At 43.3% G+C, this 20,008-nt stretch overlaps 1 protein-coding gene across 1 annotated transcript in view; it reads right to left on the bottom strand.

Moving 5' to 3' along the window:
- Window positions 1-12,590: 12,590 nt before the first annotated feature.
- The window catches only part of ITGA7 (integrin subunit alpha 7), a 76,051-nt gene continuing 68,633 nt past the window's right edge, over window positions 12,591-20,008 (bottom strand). The window contains exons 20-25 of the mRNA XM_056856805.1: window positions 19,356-19,538; window positions 18,523-18,624; window positions 17,059-17,172; window positions 16,369-16,467; window positions 15,579-15,704; window positions 12,591-13,038 (exon numbers count right to left, since the gene is read on the bottom strand). Coding sequence (XP_056712783.1) covers window positions 12,859-13,038; window positions 15,579-15,704; window positions 16,369-16,467; window positions 17,059-17,172; window positions 18,523-18,624; window positions 19,356-19,538 — 804 coding nt within the window. The 3' untranslated portion in view covers window positions 12,591-12,858. The remainder of the gene's footprint in view (window positions 13,039-15,578; window positions 15,705-16,368; window positions 16,468-17,058; window positions 17,173-18,522; window positions 18,625-19,355; window positions 19,539-20,008) is intronic.

The raw sequence follows: 20,008 nt of genomic DNA, 5'->3' as shown, positions 1-20,008 counted from the left end.
ACGGAAAAAGGAACCGCTTCCGGTTTGTCATGGTGACGCCAAGTACCCTTTGTTGTGGGTAGTTGTGTTGGGCAGCCATCTTTGTTGAGGGCAAAACTCCAGTCGTTTGGGCCTTCTAATTTAAAAGCTGAATTGCTATGACCATTATATCACGGCAACGTGCTCTGACGATACTGGATTTGTCTGCCTAGCTATGTTTTTAATATTTTTTTGCTGTCATAATAATTTGCTTTAATTAGTGCTGTCATTTACTGTTTATGGGCTTTTAAAATCTATGTTATCTTTATCCGGTCTTTACTCGAAGGGGCTCAGAACAGTGCACGCAGTTTTCCCCTCTTCAGTTTTATCCCCCAATAACTAGCCTGACTGGTTAATGTTAGGTCAGCCAGCATCATAGCTGCGATCAGATTTCAACCTCGGTGGGTCTCCCATGACAAGCCCCACGCTAACCCAGGCACCCCCAACCTAGTGCCCACCAAATGTTTTTTGAAAGTGTGTGGGGCCTTTGCCCAGCAGGGCTTCTAATTGGCCGTTGGATGTCTGATTGGCTCTGCAGACTGCTAAAAAGTTGCATTGGTAGCAGCACAGCACGAGGATCTTCACTGTATGACTGAAGATAAACTGTGTGTATGCAAGAAAAATATTTTTAAACAATATGTTCATTCTAAAAGGCATCCTGCTAAACAGAGCTTTTGCCTGAAATGTGAAGGTTATTCATGACCTAACCCCTGCCCCTGAGATTTTGTGGCTGCTCCACCACCTCTTGTGGGAGCTATTTTGTGGTTGCACCCACCATCCGTCCAGTCTTAGAATTCCAAAGGTGACGAGAGGCTCAAAAAGGTTGGATACCCCTGCTGTAACCATCTCACTGCTTTGGCTTTCATTTTATTTTTGTGAGATTTACACACTGGTAGTTACTGAGATAACCTTTTTGATTTGAATGCATGGGTTACCAAAAAAAAAAAAAAAACACTTAAAAGAGATAATTTACCTGTCAGCAGGTTGATATAATGGTCATGACAAACAGCTTAACACCAGGGTACCTGCAGGACTCTCCTCCCATACTATCCAGCCAACCAGTTAAGATCTGCCTCTCAAACCCTGCTCTCTGTGCCCCACCTTCAGAGGTAGAGACAGGGCATTTTCTGTCGTGGCATCTCGACTTTGAAACGCTCTCCCCCATGAGGTTCGCCTGGGGCCTACTTTATTTTCTTCTAGGCACCATGGTAAAACACATATTTTTACCCAAACTTTTAATTAGTGGTTTTATCTTATCAGCTTTAATGGTCTTCTGAGTTATGGGTCCTTTTTATGCTTCTTATGTTTAAATTACTTGTGTTTTTAATATTGTGATCTTTAACTGTTATCCACCTTAAACAGGACTCTGACAAGGTGGCATAAAATATTCTAAATTTTAAAAAATGGTAGATATGGGGGAGGAGTTGGGTGGCTGCTTTGTGAAGAGATGATGTGGCGACATCACACCACCTCTTGACAACATTAGGGCAGCATGGCTTAGCCACTGGGAGGTGGTAGCACACAACTTGGATGCTGTGGCAATAAGGTCTCCCCCTTGTGTGTAGAGTCAATCCACAATTGCCAAGTCAAGCAGGCTGGGATGGGACTATGACTCAGTGAGAACCTCTCCTTTGCATGCAAAAGGTCTCAGGTTCAATCCCAGGCCTTGCCAGTTAAAAGGACCAGGCAGTAAGTGATGTGAAAGGCCTCTGCCTGAGTCTGAGACCCTGGAGATAGGGTTGCCAAGTCCCTCTTTGCCACCAGTGGGAGGTTTTTGGGGCGAAGCCTGAGGAGGGCAGGGTTTGAGAGGGGAGGGACTTCAGTGCCATAGAGTCTAGTTGCCAAAGCGGTAGGATTGCCAGGTCCCTCTTCTCAACCGGCGGGAGATTTTGGGGGCGGAGCCTGAGGAGGGCGGGGTTTGGGGAGGGGAGGGACTTCAATGCCATAGAGTTCAATTGCCAAAGCGGCCATTTTTCTCCAGGTGATCTGATCTCTATCGGCTGGAGATCAGTTGAATTAACAGGAGATCTCCTGCTACTGCCTGGCAGTTGGCAACCCTACAAAGCAGCCATTTTCTCCAGGCAGGGTTTGGGGAGAGACTTCAATGCCATAGAGTCCAGTTGCCAAAGCGGCCATTTTCTCCAGGTGAACTGATCTCTCTCAGCTGGAGATCAGTTGTAATAGCAGGAGATCTCCAGCTAGTATCTGGAGGTTACAATTTACACACAAACTTGGACTGCAATATATGGTTATTCAACACTAAGCAATCACTATGGCTTCTTAAACAAAAAATGATAATATCAGTATTTATGTAAACAAAGAATTTCTATATTTAGTCTTTTGTTTCTTCACAAAGACAAACATATATAAATTAACAATATTCCCGGACCATCAACCAGACAGGCTTCCGGTAAGTATCCTGTTTCATAATTATTTTCATCAGTTGGTAAAGTCCAGATATATTTAATCCTCTGTCTTCTGCTTTATTTTCAGATTCCTTGCTGAAGACTTATAGAAGAATATTGTTGCTCAATGGCTATCCCACGATGTTTCTATTCTAATACATTAAAGAACATATTTACAGAATGATATCAATATATACATGCATAACAACAAAATTTTAAATAAACAAATTACTTACAACTTTCCACGTCTTATACATTCATCAAGATAACCCCGTAGTTCAATATCTTATTTCATGATGGGATACCGAAGGAAGAGTGGGTGTAACATTTAAAGAGAAGCTGATCACAGATGCTTAACTGAAAGTTAGCTTACAAGACGGCTGAATAATCGCATGCCGAGTTCAATCCATTAGGAGTCATCGTATTGAATAGTGTGATGAAATAAGCCTCCCTTTGATGCAATATTTTATCTACATTTTCTTTGTTATAAGGCTTCTTATGATATTGCCAAAGAGCAAAAAATCTAAGATCAGTATCTCAATGTTTGGCTTGTTTAAAATGTGAAACAACTGGCTCTTCTAAAACAGAATTGCGTATGCGAGACCTATGCTCACTTATCCGTATCTTCAAGGATCGATTGGTCTTGCCTATGTACATAAATTGGCAGGAACATAGGACGGCGTAAATCACATTTTCAGAGTTACAATCAGTATAAGATTTGAGTTCAAATTTTAAACCCGTTTGCATACAAGTAAAGCTTTTGACAGGGAATACATATGGACACATAACACAAGATCCACAGCGATAATGGCCCCTTCTAGTGATAGCAATGGGTCGATCGATTCTATTTGTGTGGATTAGTTTGTCCTTAAGTGACATCGTTCTCCGATACCCTAGGAGCGGTGGTTCTGTGCAATCAGGTAAAGAGGCAACAATGTGCCAATGTTTATGAATAATTCTGCGTATACCACCTACCAACGGTGTGTACTGGAAAGATGACGTTAATCTTTTTGTTATTTTTCTAGAGCGGGAAAGCAATTGCTCCCGGGATTGAGCATCTGCTCTTTCTTTAGCTGAATCTATAAGTGACATAGGAGACCCCCTCCTTAAGAGGGTTTGCTTTAACGAGGAGGCTGCTCTATCAAAATCTGCCACCTTGGTGGAGTTTCTCTTAAGCCTCAACATTTGGCTATATGGCAAATTTAACTTCAGATGGCCTGGATGGTTTGAATTAAAATGCAGTAGAGCCATTCTGTCGATTGGTTTCCTATATGGAGAAATCCAAATAAATCCATCCTTATCCTTGTTTACATTAATGTCTAAGAAGTTGATACAGTCATGATGCCTTTTGCATTCAAATTTGATGTTAGAATCAGCAGTATTTAACATGTCAACAATGGTATTGAAGTTATCATCTATACACATTATCAGATCATCCACAAATCTCGAGTAGAACACAACACGTTGTTTAAAAAAATCATTAGAAAACAAAGGTAATCTCTCAAACTCAATCATGAAGATATTGGCCACAGACGGGGCCACAGCAGATCCCATAGCTACCCCTTTTGTTTGCTTATATATTTGTTCTTTGAATCTAAAATAATTGTTATCAAACAAGAGATCCAACAGGTCCATCAGAAAGTGGGTAGGTGGGTGTTGTTCCGTTCGAGAATTTAATTTAGTTTCTATAATTGTCCTAACCTCAGGGAGTGGAACATTAGTATACAGAGACGCCACATCAAAAGTGGCTAAGATTGTATTCTTTGGGACTTGAGTACCTTCAATCTTTTTTATAAAGTCGCCAGTATCCAATATGTAGGATGGCGTATCAACAGCGTAACTGTGCAAATAAAACTCAAGATACTTAGAAATTGGGTCCAATATCCCATTACCCGATATTGTAGTTCTCCCTGGAGGATGATTCAAAGTTTTGTGAATCTTTGGTAATACATAGAATACAGGCATCCTTGGATATTTATTATAAAGAAAGTCAGCCTCCTTTTTAGTTATATAATCTAAGGACAGAGCTTCAAAAATTACAGTTTTCACCACATTGAGTACACTTCTCGTCGGATCTCACGGTATTTCCTCATAGAATTCTGATTGTCTAAGTTGCCTTAAGCATTCATTCTCATAGTCCTGTGCTCGAAGGATTACGGTAGCCCCGCCCTTATCAGCGGGCTTGATTACAATAGAAGAATCCTGAGCTAATTTATTCAAAACATCCCGTTCCTCCATACTAAAATTGTTTGCACAGAATAATTTTTTCTTTTCTAACAATTGAATGTCGTGTATGACACAATGATAGAAAGTTTCAATGAGTGGGTTCTGGGTGGGCGGAACAAATGCCGACTTAATCTTAAAGTCCTTCCGATCCATTTCACATCCTCTGAAAAAATCTTTAAGTCTAATCAATCTTATTAATTTAAAGAGATCAATACGCGTTTGCACTCTATGAAATGATGGCCAGATTTGAAAATACAATAGCTTCAAAAGTAACTTGCCACAATCCTGGGGTTGAAAGATAGTAGAACACAAATATTTTAATATTTGGAGGAAAGATATCTTAAATTTCATTTGGCAAGGGAAGAAACCGAGGATTGCATATAAATACTTAGTGGACTCTAAAATTAGAGGAGGTTTTGCGTTACCAAACTTTCAATTATATGCTGAAGCGGCTGCTTTAGTATGGCTAAAAGACTGGATTAATTTATCTAATACACAACTGTTAGATTTAGAAGGATTCGACAATATAAGTGGATGGCATGGCTACTTGTGGTACAATAAAATTAAGATACAAGCATCATTTCATAATCATATAATCAAGTCCTCCTTATTTCATGTTTGGATGAGGTACAAACATATTTTGGAACCAGTAACACCGTTATGGATCTCACCTCAAGAAATGTTAACTTTGCGCCCACTTAGACCAGACAAGTTTTTAACCTATCAAGATTTGATTGTTTGGGATGGAATAAAATATTCATTAAAAGACTTTCAACTTTTAAAAGAAGACTTGCAATGGCTCCAATATTATCAAATTAAATCTGTTTTTTTACAAGATATGAAGAATGGATTTGCTAAGGATAGGTCAGTGTTTCACAAACTTTTGTTAGATAATAACACTCAACTGATCTCTAAAATGTATAGTCTTCTTTTGACAATTTACTGCGACCAGGAAATAATAAAACCAATGATTGACTGGGCGCAAACTGTGGGGCACAATATAGCCTTAGATAAATGGGAGAGACTATGGTCAAAGGATTTGAAAGGAATAAATGCACAATCAATTCGGGAGAATATTTATAAAATGATGTACAGATGGCACTTAACACCTAAGAAAATTGCAAAGATATATAAGGTGACTTCCCCTAAATGTTGGAAATGCAATAAAGAAATTGGTTCCTTTTACCATATGTGGTGGACTTGTGATAAAGCTAAAGACTTTTGGGATATGATTTACAATGAAATAAGAATAATTCTTCAAAGAAATTTACCCAAAACACCGGAATTGATGCTACTCAGTATGATCCCAGATGATGTGATAATACAAAGGACATTTTTGATCTATGCTACAACAGCTGCAAGACTGCTGTATGCAGCTAAATGGAAAGGGGCAGATATTCCTGGAAAAAAAGAGTGGATTATAAAAATGTTTGAACTGGTGGAAATGGCGAAACTTACAGCTACTTTAAATCAAAAGGACAGTGACCAATTTATGGGGGAGTGGGAGGTTTGGTTGAAATACTGTAAACATGAACTAGGACTGGGAAAAATGGAAGAATACTTATTAACCTGATCCATGTGATAATAACAATGTTAATAATTAATATTGAATAGATTATATAGCTCAGGAATGAATGTTATGGTCTTACTGGAAAGAATTAGGATCAGAACTCATCATGACAGAATTTAACCATTTTATTAAGAGGCAGACGGAGGTGAAGGGGAAGTCAAAAATTTCTTTCTTTTCTTTTTCTTATTATTATGTACTTAGAATATTAGCAACATACCTAGACATTTAAATGTTATATATTTTTAAATTGTTGCTTGTCTAATGGAAAAGATATAAAACTAATAAAAATTTATTAAAAAAAAAAGATAGTAGAACACGTCTGAAACTGGGGTGGGTGGGTGTGATCTGAAGGACCACTTTGTCCCATATGAACCTGCCAGAGTGCTGCAGTGTTTAACAATAGGTTGACTAAAATGTGTGCTTTGCCATTACCTGGGCCAGGTTGCTGTGTGCCCATTTGTCACGCTGGACTGGCGAATTTGGCTGTCCTTCTCACAGAAACAACTTGATCATCAGGCTTCCTGTTCTTATGAATCTTAAAGTGATATCATGCCCATCTTTCAATTTACTCTCAGCATCATCCAAAACCTTTCACAGGGATGCTGCACACACTCAGGCTTTGTGTGTGTGTGTCTATGCACTTATGATGTTTTAATTGTATGCTTAAACATTAACATATGAAAGCAGGGATATGGCTATTTTAAAAGATTTTTTAAAATTATAATTAACTCGTCCTCTCTCTTCAGCTCAGTAAGGCTTTATGTTAGATATAAGCTTTTTTCCAGGTCCATACGTTGCTGTGAATTAATACATACCATATTTGTTTCTTTGTAGCTTTCTCAAGGCTTGCTGCCACGAAGCCTCCCACTGCTTTCCTTAAATCATCATTACAGTCTCCTTTTGATAGGATAAGTTTCCTCAGTGTTTAAAAAATGCATTAATGAAAGCAGAGCCATGGAATAAGCAAATCATATTTCCTTTTTTACAAAGGCTTTATTACAGTTCTGAAACATTTATGAGAGCAACTCCCAGGGTTCACAATATCTCTGAAAAGGTGCCTGGGTCTCAGTGATGCAGGTATCAAAATTGTTTAGAATATGGCCAAAATAGATAAACAGCTAGGTTTTGCTAGAATCGAGTCCGGAAGCACCGTAGAGACCAACAAGATTTTCAGGGTATAAGCTTTTGGGAGTCAAAGCTCCCTTCATTAGATACATGTCTGATGAAGGGAGCTTTGACTCTCAAAAGCTCATACCCGGAAAATCTTGTTGGCCTCTACGGTGCTCCTGGACACCATTCTAGCTGTTCTATGGCAGAACACGGCTACCCTCTGAAACTAGATTTTGGTGCAAACAAAACACAGTACATTCATTACTACAGGTGAGGCCTTTTTTTTTTTTTTTTTTACTGTGATGTCTTGAAATCAAGGAGTGAAAGTGGGTCTCGTTATAACAGCCAACTCTTCAGTGCACAGTAAGGCAAGGGACAGGTAGGCTAAGCAAAGGCAAAGCCTCAGGATGGTGGGATGGCAAAGGAAGACAGGAAGGTACCTCAGATCACTCAACATAAGCTGCAGTCACTAAATATAATACAGAAGGTTGCATAACCTGCTACGCAAAGGAAGCCCTTGGTTGGGCTGAGGTAATATCTTCTCTGTTGCTGCTTGAGGGAGTTTTAATATCTTTGTGAAGAATTAGAAGGATAGGATGATGCAGCCAGGTGGCCAAATAAACTTTGATCCCTCTATCCCAATTGTAAAATTTTTGGGATCTTATCTGTCTGCAGTGGTGCCATTGGGTTTTACCACACTATGTTGGACTGTCCCTTTTGGTGTATCTCATTCTGAGTCTCTTATGTGCTGGTCCAGCAGGGTCCTGCAACCGTCTCTCCTTTCTTGAGCTATCTGTGTCTTCCATTATACTTTTTATGGCAAATTCACGCCAAGGATCTTGGTATGGACACACCACATTTTAAAATATCATACCACACACCATTCAATGTTTCTCATGGCTATAGAAATTGCTTTGTTCCCTGCAGTAACTCAGTGTCGTTTCCACCCTGTAGCGTTGTCACAGCATTATCATAGGAGCTCACAGGGGACGTGGTTCAGTGGTAGAGCATCTGCTTGGCATGCAGAAGGTCCCGGGTTCAATCCCCGGCATCTCCAGTTCAAGGGACCAGGCAAGTAGGTGATGTGAAAGACTTTCTCTGCCTGAGACCCTGGAGAGCTGCTGCTGGTCTGAGTAGACAATACTGACTTTGATGGACCAAGGGTCTGATTCAGTATAAGGCAGCTTCATGTGTTCATGTGCTCTAACAAATCATCACTGGAATAGTAGAGGGCAGCGAAGGCAAAGCACCTGGCAGGACTCCAAGTCTTTTCCCATCACTACCATTAATGGCAGATATGTCTCCTATACGTTCATCTCTTTGCTTCTACCTCAGATGTTACTTGGAGACCAAAACCCTTGAACTCCATGGAAAGCATGTCTTTTCCACTGCTTCCTTTTTTCCATTGGAGTTGGCCATTGACCACTGCAGAACCAGATATGTGAGCAGCTCTACCATCACAGAGATCTGGCAGTTTGCTCTTTGCACTTAATCAGCCCCTTCTGTGCCAAAATACATGGTATGTGTTTTGATGAGTTTTGTCTGGGTTTTTCAACTTTACCTGTTCCAAGGAGCTGTTCCAAGGAGAGGCATTTTTAAAGTCCCCAAAAGCCGGATTGGTAGGTTTGCCAACCTCCAGGGGGTGGCTGTAGATCTGCCACTATTACAACTGATCTCCAGGTGACAGAGATCAGTTCATCTGGAGAAAATGGCTGCTTTGGAAGGAGGACTCTATGGCATTATACCCCAATGAAGTATCTCCCCTCCCCAAACCCCACCCTCCTCAAGCTCCGCCTCCAAAATCTCCAGGCATTTCCCAAACCGTGCACTGGGCTCAGGACAACAGCATGGGGAGAGGCCATCATCTCAAGCCTAATTGGGAAACCTGGCCTCAACTCATCAAAAAAACATGGTAGGCAACAATTGTTGCCTTGGGGGAGGGGTACAGAATCCCAGGGGAAATGAAAGAGCTACTCTAAGCCTCTAAGGCAAGTCATCTCTTGCTGCCAGGCTTTACGCCTCTGTGCTGGGAATTATTTGCTGCAGCGCCATGAGAATCCTATTTTATAAATATGGAAAGAGCACTATGAAAGAGAAAATGAATTCACACATCTATGAATGCATATTAGGATGGTTATTTATGCAAAGTTTTGTGAAACACTGCGCAAAGTACAGGCTGGAAGTCAGACATCAGGGCCCGCCCATAAAAGGAAGTGGAAGTGTTGAAGTAATAGCTGTCCCATACAAATCAATCTCTAAGCTACCAGGGTAAAAAAAGGTTTTGAGTCTCTTCCTTTTGAGTCATAACCCAGTTTCTGGAACTAGATACGTCTACCTGGAGTTTGTCCCCTCATGCTCCCAGTCTCAAGTCTCTATGGGCAGTAACTGTCTTCACACCATCCTCCGCTTTCTGCCATATGCTGTGTAATTGTGATGTTGCTATTGTGATTGATTTTATTTATGGCTGAAATGCTAAGTGCAGTTACTCAAGAGTATACACTGCTGACTTCAGTGGCATTTACTTTTTGAAGTGGGTGCTGTACGTGGGTGGGGGAGTATTCATACACACTCCCTTGCGCACACTAAAGCAATGCTAAACTCTTTTATAACAGCCTGGAATATTTTGAATAATTTACAAAGAGCGAAAAATCTCCTAGATCTACAGGACATATCCTGCCTCCCTGTGGAAAGACTGTCACAAGACTGAACAAAGAGACACTTCCAATATGGCCTCTTAGAGATCCCGTGGGTGTCTCCCTTTTTTCCCTTCCCTGCTTTTTATTATTATTGAAATTATCATTATCATTGGGCTGGAAGCCAGAAAGGATATGTGGATTGCATCCTCACTGAAGGTTATCTCCACTGATGGGGACATGTGTTTTCCCCAAACCCAACTGTACTGGTTGGAGACTATTACTTTCTGCCATTGGTGCAAATGGCACCCACTTCATTTCTGGGGTCAAATTAAATGTTTGGTGTTCCACTCCCAACACCACATGCCTCTCAGAGATTGGCTTTAGTGCTGAAAGGGAGGTAATATAAATAATTTCTGCATTTTTACCACTGTGAAAAATTTTGATAACCTTAGTGAAATTGTATACTTTAGAATTCAAGGCCTTCATCCCTTTAGCAGTGGACTGAGCAGGCCCACTGTGAGAAACTTTAGAACCCACTATTTATGTATTCTCTTTTACTACACTGCTTTTTCTGTTCCTTCACCTACCAGTTTTAATTTGGCCTCAGACCTTGTGGTACAAGGAAAGTGTGTGCAAATAAAAACATTTGCAACCTTCATACTTCCTTCCTGTCTGCTTTTCCTCAAGCTGAAGGTGGGAAAAAACTCTTAGTTAGTGCAAAAGGTAGATTTGACAGCAATGATTATCTGCAGATGGTTACCTTCCTTCCTTCCTTTTATCCCTTAGAAGCTTCTTGATCAATTGATCTTGAGCAGCATATATCTAGTGTTGGAGGGATATAAGGACTGAAACAAATCTTGCCACTGACAATGTAGCCTTGGGGTCCCTATCACTTAGTAAAAAAGGCATTATGTCAGTCACAGAAGAATTGGATTTGTATATTAAAAGGGGGGAAATATAGCGCGATCGAAGTTCCTCATAAAAGTGGCATTCCAAAAGGGCATGGGCTAATGAGTCAATAGAGCCAGAAGAGCAAGGGCAGATCCTGTCTGAGTATGGTATATTCAGAATTCTGCCCTGCAATACCATAGAAGGGTTAGCATTCAATCTAGCCAAGCAAAAAGCTCTACAGAGACGAGGAGTTGTCAGATAATATGTATAGGCAGGCAGACCACGTGGAGGGGGTATTCCAAAGAACTGGGATGAACAGACGCGACGAGCACGAAAAGTAGTGCTGTTATAATCGAGCTCTTACAGTTTTTGTAAGGTATGGGTTCCCAAAGATCAACAGGGATAGTCCACCCCAGTTTCAGCACTTTGACAGCAGCAAGACAAAAATGTAGCTAGGTGGAAAACACTGAACTGGATTTCGGCATGAAGAGGAGCAGGAAAGCACAGCCCCATTGTTCCTGAAGCTGAAATGTGCATTCTAGAGCAGAGCAGGGCACTCTTTGCACTTGCTTTGTATGCCATGAAGGAGGGAAACAGATTGCAGCTGTGTGTATATAATTGCACATCACCATGTGAATGCATGCACAAAAGGACGCAGGAAGAAGAAGAGTTGGTTTTTATATGCTAACTTTCTCTACCACTTAAGAATCAAACCGGCTTACAATCAGTTTTCCTCCCCACAACAGACACCCTGTGAGGTAGGTGGGGCTGAGAGAGCTCTAAGAGAGCTGTGACTAGCCCAAGGTCACCTAGCTGGCTTCATGTGGAGGAGTGGGGAAACCAACCCGGTTCACCAGATTAGCGTCCGCCGCTCATGTGGAGGAGTGGGGAATCAAACCTGGTTCTCCAGATTAGAGTCCACTGCTCCAAACCACTGCTCTTAACCACTATACCATGCTGGCTATACCACTACACCCAAAGAAACTGAGAAACACAAGAGGTATTAAACTAGCCTATAAATGTTCTAAAGAACTGTGGCCAGAAAGACACGTGTCTGAGGTTACCCAGGATGTGAATTTATTTGTGTGTGACAACATAGCCAAGGCTGCCACTGCGTTGTAGTGACCAAGGAGGCGTTAGAAAGCTTGGGGAAATATCCTGTTGCATTCTGAGCAGACTCAAGGGTTTTCAAGCCTGTTTCTTGGTGACGCGTATCCTTCCACTGCTAGTTGCCACATCGCAATGGTGAACCGAATTGTCTTGGTAGGCTGTGGCTACCCATACATATTTGTCATAGGGTAGGTATGTGACTGTCTTATTTGTTTTTGGAGAAGGTAGCAATCCCCTGGAAAGCAACTAAAAGGATCTTCTGGTGGCACCCTTTTGGTAACAATAGTAAAGACTTCTAATACTAAAGCATGTCATTTTAGAGCCACCCTGGCCATCAAGTTCAGGCCTCAAGTGTAATTACAGAGACTATATAAATTACAAAAGCTAGCAGGCTTTGAAACCGAGTAACAAACCCAAAGAATCCAAGTTCTGTCCCCCTACTCCCCCAATACAATTGGCTCTCAGAGCAAATAAATTCCACATTCACAGTGAAGAGGTGAGGATGTACAGTTCAAGCACTCAATACCAGAGTGCGCTGATTTATTCTCATCAGATGATTCTTCGGGAAACTGGGAAAGCAGGTGATCCAAGCAAAGCAGGGGTGCCCTTCTGGTGACTGATCAGTTTCTCACGCCAGGTTCTATCCAGCTTTACAAGAAAAAAAAAGAGGGCCAGGATAAACCCTAAGAATCTTTGGCCTTGTAGAATCTGTTACCGTAAGTGCTAAAGCACACTTCTCCCTGAATTCTCTGCTGACAATCTCCCCCGGGTCAGTCCAGTGTTCACAGATCTTCCAGAGAGGAGAGCAGGCCGGTGCCACCAGAGCCATTCCTCTGGTAGCCACTTCATACCAGTCAGCGGCTTGCCATAGGAGGCTGAAATGTGGACGCATCTAGGCAGAGGCAGGAACATGGCCGTCACTGTCCCCATTCCAATTGGTAATCCAGTCCTTCTTGGTGATGGTGCCCGTCTTCTCCTCACGGAAAAGCTGGCGCTCCTGCCGGGGGATCTTGACTGCATGATACTGTGGTACCTTGGCTTCTTCATAGCGGGTACGCTTGAAAAAGCCCAGCTAAATAGAAGGGAAGAAACCTTTGCTGTTAAATCAATCAATGTAGTCAACAGGCCGTCGCGTGAGACTGCTGGGAGACAGGATGTCCAATGTTTCATCAACAGGCCACAAGTTACATTCACCATTTTATAAGTGATAATATTACCATTTCGGCTCCCAGTCCTCATTCCTCAGCTCAACACGCATCATGCTTCTGGAACACATCACACGTAACCATGTCTTTTGACATTTCCCACACCAATGTTCATGAGAATTAATCTATCCAGGCACTCCTGTACTCTTGCATCTTCATGCTCTCTTCCTGTATGCCTCCATATGCACTGTGAGCACAGTCTTACACAGTTGTATTCTCTCGCACACTCAGACAGCTTAACCATACACTCAATCAAATGCTCTAAAATACCATCAGTAGTGCAGGAAGTGCTTTGGGCAAAAGTCCCACCTAAGATACTCCTGCAATAAATGTAGAAAGCCAGCCACATGGACCGCACATTTCATTCTGGCATAAATACTTGTAGGGCAGGCAGGGCCGGTGCCAGGCTTTTTTGCGCCGTAGGCGAGGCTAACTACTTGTGCCCCCCCACTGCAAACCAATTTTCAAAAACAAATGTCTTGTAGAAAAAATAAAAACACAAAACTTGAAACTGCTAAAAAATTTTTAAAAAAATGACCCTCAGGTCAGTTCCGTGCCCCTTTGATGTCTGCACCCTAGGCAACTGCCTAGTTCGCCTAATGGTAGCGCCGGCCCTGGGGGCAGGGGAACCCATATGGTCTGAAACACCTGCATTTCTGAACTATGGGGGAACCAGAAGTAACAGGAGAGTTATCTGGCCCCATAAACTAGATTCGCTTATGTATCACTGATCCAAATCCCTCTGCACACCCATGTTCTCTCATACAACAGCCCTTTAACTGGTCCCAGAATCCTGCACTCCTTTGTAGCTGCACACATCTGAGTATTTTTAACACATTTTGCACGCATGCACTTGAATTCCCAGACATTTGCAGAATTATGTTCTGTTGCATACGTCCATGTTGTCATTTCCAAGAGCATCTTAACACTTCCGTTTTCTGGTGCTCATTTGCTAAAATTCTTGAATATCTATGGTTATTTCATGATCATGCATCACTACAATCCATATTCTCACAACACACATGCACTCGGGCACTGCAGCTTCTCCTGTTATGCTGTGCATTGAGCTGCGGAGACCTGCACGCACACCCCTGTATGCACTTGGAATGCAAAGGAGCACTGTTTGCTTGCACATGCACTAGTATTCTTAGTGATGCCATATAAATAGCAGTCCATTGTTTGCTATTCCTCTTCTACATCTGTGTTCTCATTGCTGCATACATACAAGCACAGAGTCAGTTAGGTGGGTAAGGCCAGGCATTACCACTAGGCCTCCATGGCCTGCCTGTCAGCATCAGATGGCTGTATGGCCAGCCGTGCCCGGTAATAGTTTGTGGAGTATTTGGATTCCTGGTTGGTCCTCTTGAAGAAGCCACACTGGGAGTGGGGAGAAGTATGAATGAAATCATCAGACTGGTGGCCAGTCCCCAGAAACGGGATTTAAAGCCCGGAGTATCAGGAGTGAGTAGCTGCCTTAAAGGTGACGGCATCCCAAGAACCCACTGGCCCTCAAGCAGATTCTAATCTCCCATCATGCACCACAGGGCAGACACTATAGGATCTTGCCTACATACAAGTATCTCCAAATGTGTCTTCTAGTTGATACTGTGCTGTTGTTTGGAGAATATGTGGGAAGGGGCCATGGCTCAGTGGTAGATCATCTGCTTGGCATCAAGGTCCCAGGTTCAATCCACAGCCTTGGCAGTTAAAAGAATCAGGTGGTAGATGATGTGAAAGACCTCTGCCTGTAACCCTGGAGAGCCATTGACAGTCTGAGTATACAATACAGAGCTTGTTGGACCGATGGGCTGACTCGGTATCAGGCCACTTCATGAGTTTGTGTGATTTCAGGGACTCCCACTATTAAGGGGAATGGCCTCTTGGGGGTTGGGTTCCTGGTCCAAGTGAAGTAATCTCCGGGAGATGCCATTAGCAAAGCCTTTATTCCTGGTCTAGGGCCTTTGCTGGCAGAGGGCATATTTTGACATGACTAAGCAAGTTGGGATCATTCTGGGATCATTCTGGTAAACTCCAATGTCAAGGCCAGTGTTTGTGTGTGTATGTGTGCTGTCAAGCCACAGCTGACTTAAGGCAACACCCTTGGGTTTTCAAGGCAAGAGACTTCGGAGGTGGTTTGCCATTGCCTGCCTCTGCGTGGGTGGAGAGAGTTCTGGGAGAACTGTGACCAGCGCAAGGTCACTCAGCAGGCTTCATGTGGCAGAGTGGGGAATCGAACCTGGTTCTCCAGATTAGAGTCTGCTGCTCTTAACCACGACGCCACGCTGGCTCTCATCAAGGCTGGTACAGGGACAGAATCTCAAGTTTCGCAGAAAGGCAACTCGGCATTGAACAGATTCCCAAGGAACCATCCCACCTCACCACTGCCACTTCCTCCAGGCCAGCATACCTTCCATAGGATGGAAACCAGAAGGCCCAGCACAAGGATCCCAGCAAGAATAGCAATGAGGATGATCCACCATGGCACACCCCGTGCCACGGCCACGCTCGGGTCCAGGTAGACAGTCACTGGGATCTGGGAGAAAGAATGTAGCAGCCAGGGTGAGAAGCCAACCCAAATGTACAATGAGAAATTAAAGTAATCACCAGATGAACTGATCCCACTCAGCGATGAGCCCAAATGTGCAAGTTGTCCGCTACCAGCCTCAGTAGAACAGACATATCTAAGGTAACCAAGACACAGACATCACTAAGGTTTGCTGAACCACAGACGGTGATTGTAGAAAGGGTGAATTCAGAGGGACCGATTGGGATGGAGGCATAACCCACCACTTGAGCAGCAATCCGCACCACATCCCCCAGATCTCACCCCACTCCTTGCTGTTTGCATGCAAAATCTCATATTTAATTAAGAAGGTACAAAGTTTTTGTATGGTTGGTCTGAACAGAAGCCTCCTATTGGCCTTCTTCCTGGCTGACTGCAGACCCTTCTTTGCTTTTTGCCTCAGGTAAGTATAAGTCCCAATATTTTGCTGGGACAGGGAGAAATGGGACTGCATTGCAGTTTATGATTCTTATTTTCCCTGAATTAGCAATGGCAGTAACTGTGGGCGGGGCAGGGGGTGGGGGCGAGGTCAGAAGGTACATCCTGAGAACTCCTTCCAGTGCTGCCAAATATTTTGCATTGTGTGAAGAAGGGGGAAGGGGGCAAAGGAACTGCACTGTGAGTTCTCTGACACCTGTGTTGTGGAATCCTTCAGAAACAGGTTGCGGATGGTGGATTTCACTGTGATGCTGGCCCGCACAATCACTTCCACCGATGTCACTGCTGAGTACTCCTAAGGGCAAGAGAGAGCAGAGATCGGAACAGCCAGAGATCACTGGGACACCCCACCCCCCGGGAATGACAGAGTCAAGGCAGGACACTTCAGCAGGTACTTGGTTATCTCGCGTTGGTTACTGTGCCACATCTCAGTGGCATTTTACAAACTTTGCTCGAGGACTGCATGCCACCACAGTTATAAGTTAAGCCACACCAGTTCCTATAAATATGGATAACCATGGAAGTAATCCTTAACGTTTTGTTTATTTACTTCATTTATACCCCACTTTTTACCCCAATGGGGATCCAAAGTGGCTTATATCATTCTCCTCTCTTCCATTTTATCCTCACAACCATCCTGCACAGCACATTAGCCTGAGAGTATGTGAATGGCCCAAGATCAAACACATCAAGCTTCCATGGCAGAGTGGGTATTTGAACCCAGGTCTACCATATCCTAGTCTGATACTCTACTACAGCCCACTTTCTCTCATGTCCCCTGACCAAAATTAGATCTGCTGGGATGAGTCTCCCACGTAAGAGCTGCAGTGCTCAACTCCAGAGATTTCTACATTGCTGCCCCCCAAGCAAGGAAAATTAGACTCACTTCCAAAAAGGTGCTGTTCCAGAGGCGGCCCCAGATGGTGAGCACAGCCGAGCGGTCAAAGCTGTAGAGAGGACACTGGAAGTGCTGACAGCGAGCAGTGCCCAAATCACAGTCCTGAAGCAAGAGGGGGGAAAGCATATGCGGATTGCTTGACCTAGGAAAGGACCATGGTTCCAAGCAGCCGAGCCTTCCTCAGTCCCAACATTACCCATTGTATCAAACAAAAATTAAGGCAGAGGGTTTTGTTGTTGTTGTTGGACACCAGAGTACCAGTTGAGTAGCTACCTGCAGTGCTTTCATGCATATTGCTGCCTAAACATCTGTGATCTGTACATGACAAGAGTCTGGTTTCTAGCACAGCATCCATCTTGGGAACCCTGATTGTCATTTAACAGAAAGAATCTATTTCTGGCCCTCATTACCTCAGAACACAGGGTCTGCTCCAAGTTCTTAGAACAAGGTAAGATGAGAGAGGATTCCCCCCCCCCACTCACACACACACAAAGGTGTGAGGAGACACAGCATCATATAGTGGCCACATGTTTCTCCCTTTGCACAAGTTGTATTCACAGTGGGAAGCGTGTATATAGTGACTGGACAGGCCATGAAACTCATCTTAGGGTACACATAGATGCATGTAATGCCCCCCTTTTTAAATGAAAAGAAGACTTTTTGGAGACTGGAATTTTGAGTAGAGTAGTAGTGGCAGGGGGGGGAGGTGGCATGGTATAGCCCAATCTCATCAGATGTCAGAAGGTAAACAGGTCCATACTTCAAAGGAAGACCACCAAGGAAAACTCTGCAGAGGAAGGCAATGGCAAACCACCTCTGCTTCTCACTTGCCTTGAAAACCCCCTACTGAGGTCACCATAAGTCAGCGGCACTTGAGGGCACTTTACGCACACATACACATTACAGTGGAGGGAAAGGGGGGGAATGAAGAGGAGATAAACTCTTTCACTGCTGCCCATTTTCAATTCAAATAATCTCCCAACTGCTTTCCCTCCCCCATGAGCTGCATATTTATAATTGTAACAGTATCATTTTAGGTAACATGTTAAGTTTGCTCCCTCCTTTTTGCCATCAAGTCACAGCTGACTTATGGCGACCCCATAGGGCAAGACATGTTCAGAAGGGGTTTGCCATTGCCTGCCTCTGTGTCATGCCCCTGTTATTCCTTGGAGGCCTCCCATCCAAATACTTGCCAGGGTTGAGGCTGAGAGTGTGTGACTGGCCCAAGGTCACCCAATAAGATTCCATGCAGAGTGGGAATTCAAACCTGGGTTTCCCAGATCCTAGTCTGACACCTTAACCAATACACCACGCTGTCTCTTACTATGCCATTATTACTGTACTGGGAATCACAGAATGCCATGTTTCATGCTTGCACATCAATCTTATTATGAATGGATTGAAAGCCATTCCACTGCCCCAACAAATGCCCCCATGCCTTGCCTCACTCACCAGGGTGACATTTTTTCGCCGCTCCCAATACGTCAGCTTCTGACTGGGGGTGCCTGCCTGGTCAGCCTCTCGCTTCTTCCTGCCCTGTTGGTGAGGTGGCTCCTAAAGAAGAGAGGAAGGGATTAGTGATTCCACAGATATTTGTGATTTACTGCGCTTGAGACAAATAAACCAGTAAATCACACAACAGCAAACACATCTCAGTTAAGTAACAGGTTGGCACATCTTTCCCCCCGGGATCCATTAAAAAAGCAGCAGATCCACAATCGTGTGCCATAGTGATTGAGATCAGCATTGAGTTTTTCAATGAGAAATAACATGGAATAAAGCCATGCCTTTGTTTTTGCATGGGGGGAATGCATTAAACAATTCAGGTCTATGTTTTTGAAAGGGGAACAATGAACAATAGCTAAGGCCCCACTTTTGTATAAGGAATGGCATACAATAAACCCAGGTCTATGCTTTAGTACAGGGAAACAATGCACAATAAATCATACATGCCATGTGCATTTACAATTCAAGAACTGCAGAAAAAACTGAAAAGTGGGGGAAAAACCCTGCAGATGTATTCAGAGTTAAAAAATGTCTTTTGCTGATAAATGTCCCAAATATGGGATGCCTGTGTTGGCTGAAATATTTGGAAAACTAAATGATTATGTTTTTGATGTCCCTAGAAGGGGCCCAACAGTAACTCTAGGAGAGCTGCTTTATCACATGCTACAGAGGGTGCCAAGTTCCTGTACCAAAGCTCAGAAAAGGTGAGATAAGAAGATCAAATACTCTCACCACCATATGATGCTTTCCCTGCATATGTCAATTCTTATGCTTCATACCAGAGCTAGGCGTAGTGTGTTTGAAGCCGGGCTGCAGACTGTACGTCTCTGCGGCTGAGTCGACATTTCCAGCTCCATTTGGAGTGGGTAGAGGAGCCACTTCCCGTTAGCGATTTCATGGGGCCACAGGATGTTGAGGAAGGCGGAGCCCAGCGTGTTCAGCGACTGGCCTCTGTTGGAGACCTGACAGGGGGACACAGAGTGTGAAGCTGAGTGCCAGCCAGGCTTAGACAGGAATGAAAGTGATGTCCAGGGACAAAAGGAAGCACTTTCTACTACCAATTCCCTACGGATTTTATTCCACACACACACTATGAGATAATTACCACCCTTTGCCTTTATAGTCACACTTTCCCACACACTAGAAAGGTTAAAAAAAAACATTTTTTTAAAAAAATCTTGTTATTCACACTGCAGGCTGATTAAGAAGGAGATTATCTGCTTTATGTGCTCAAAAGAAAAACTACTGGAACAGAAGCATCCTCATCCTCCACATTATATAGAGAAGGATCAAAGATAAATCAGTGATGAATAGAAAAGACTTAGGTATACCCCAAGAACTCAGAAACAGCAAACCACTGAAGCCCAGTGCTAGGATGCAACTTCATGGGAGGACCTCTATGCCTTGCTTGTTGGCCTGCCAGAGCTATTGG

The sequence above is a fragment of the Euleptes europaea genome, chromosome 1 (genome assembly GCF_029931775.1).
Source record: "Euleptes europaea isolate rEulEur1 chromosome 1, rEulEur1.hap1, whole genome shotgun sequence".
In the NCBI taxonomy this organism is placed as follows: Eukaryota; Metazoa; Chordata; class Lepidosauria; order Squamata; family Sphaerodactylidae; genus Euleptes; species Euleptes europaea.
Note: the sequence above shows the minus strand (reverse complement) of the source record. Positions and strands in the feature narration are given on the sequence as shown.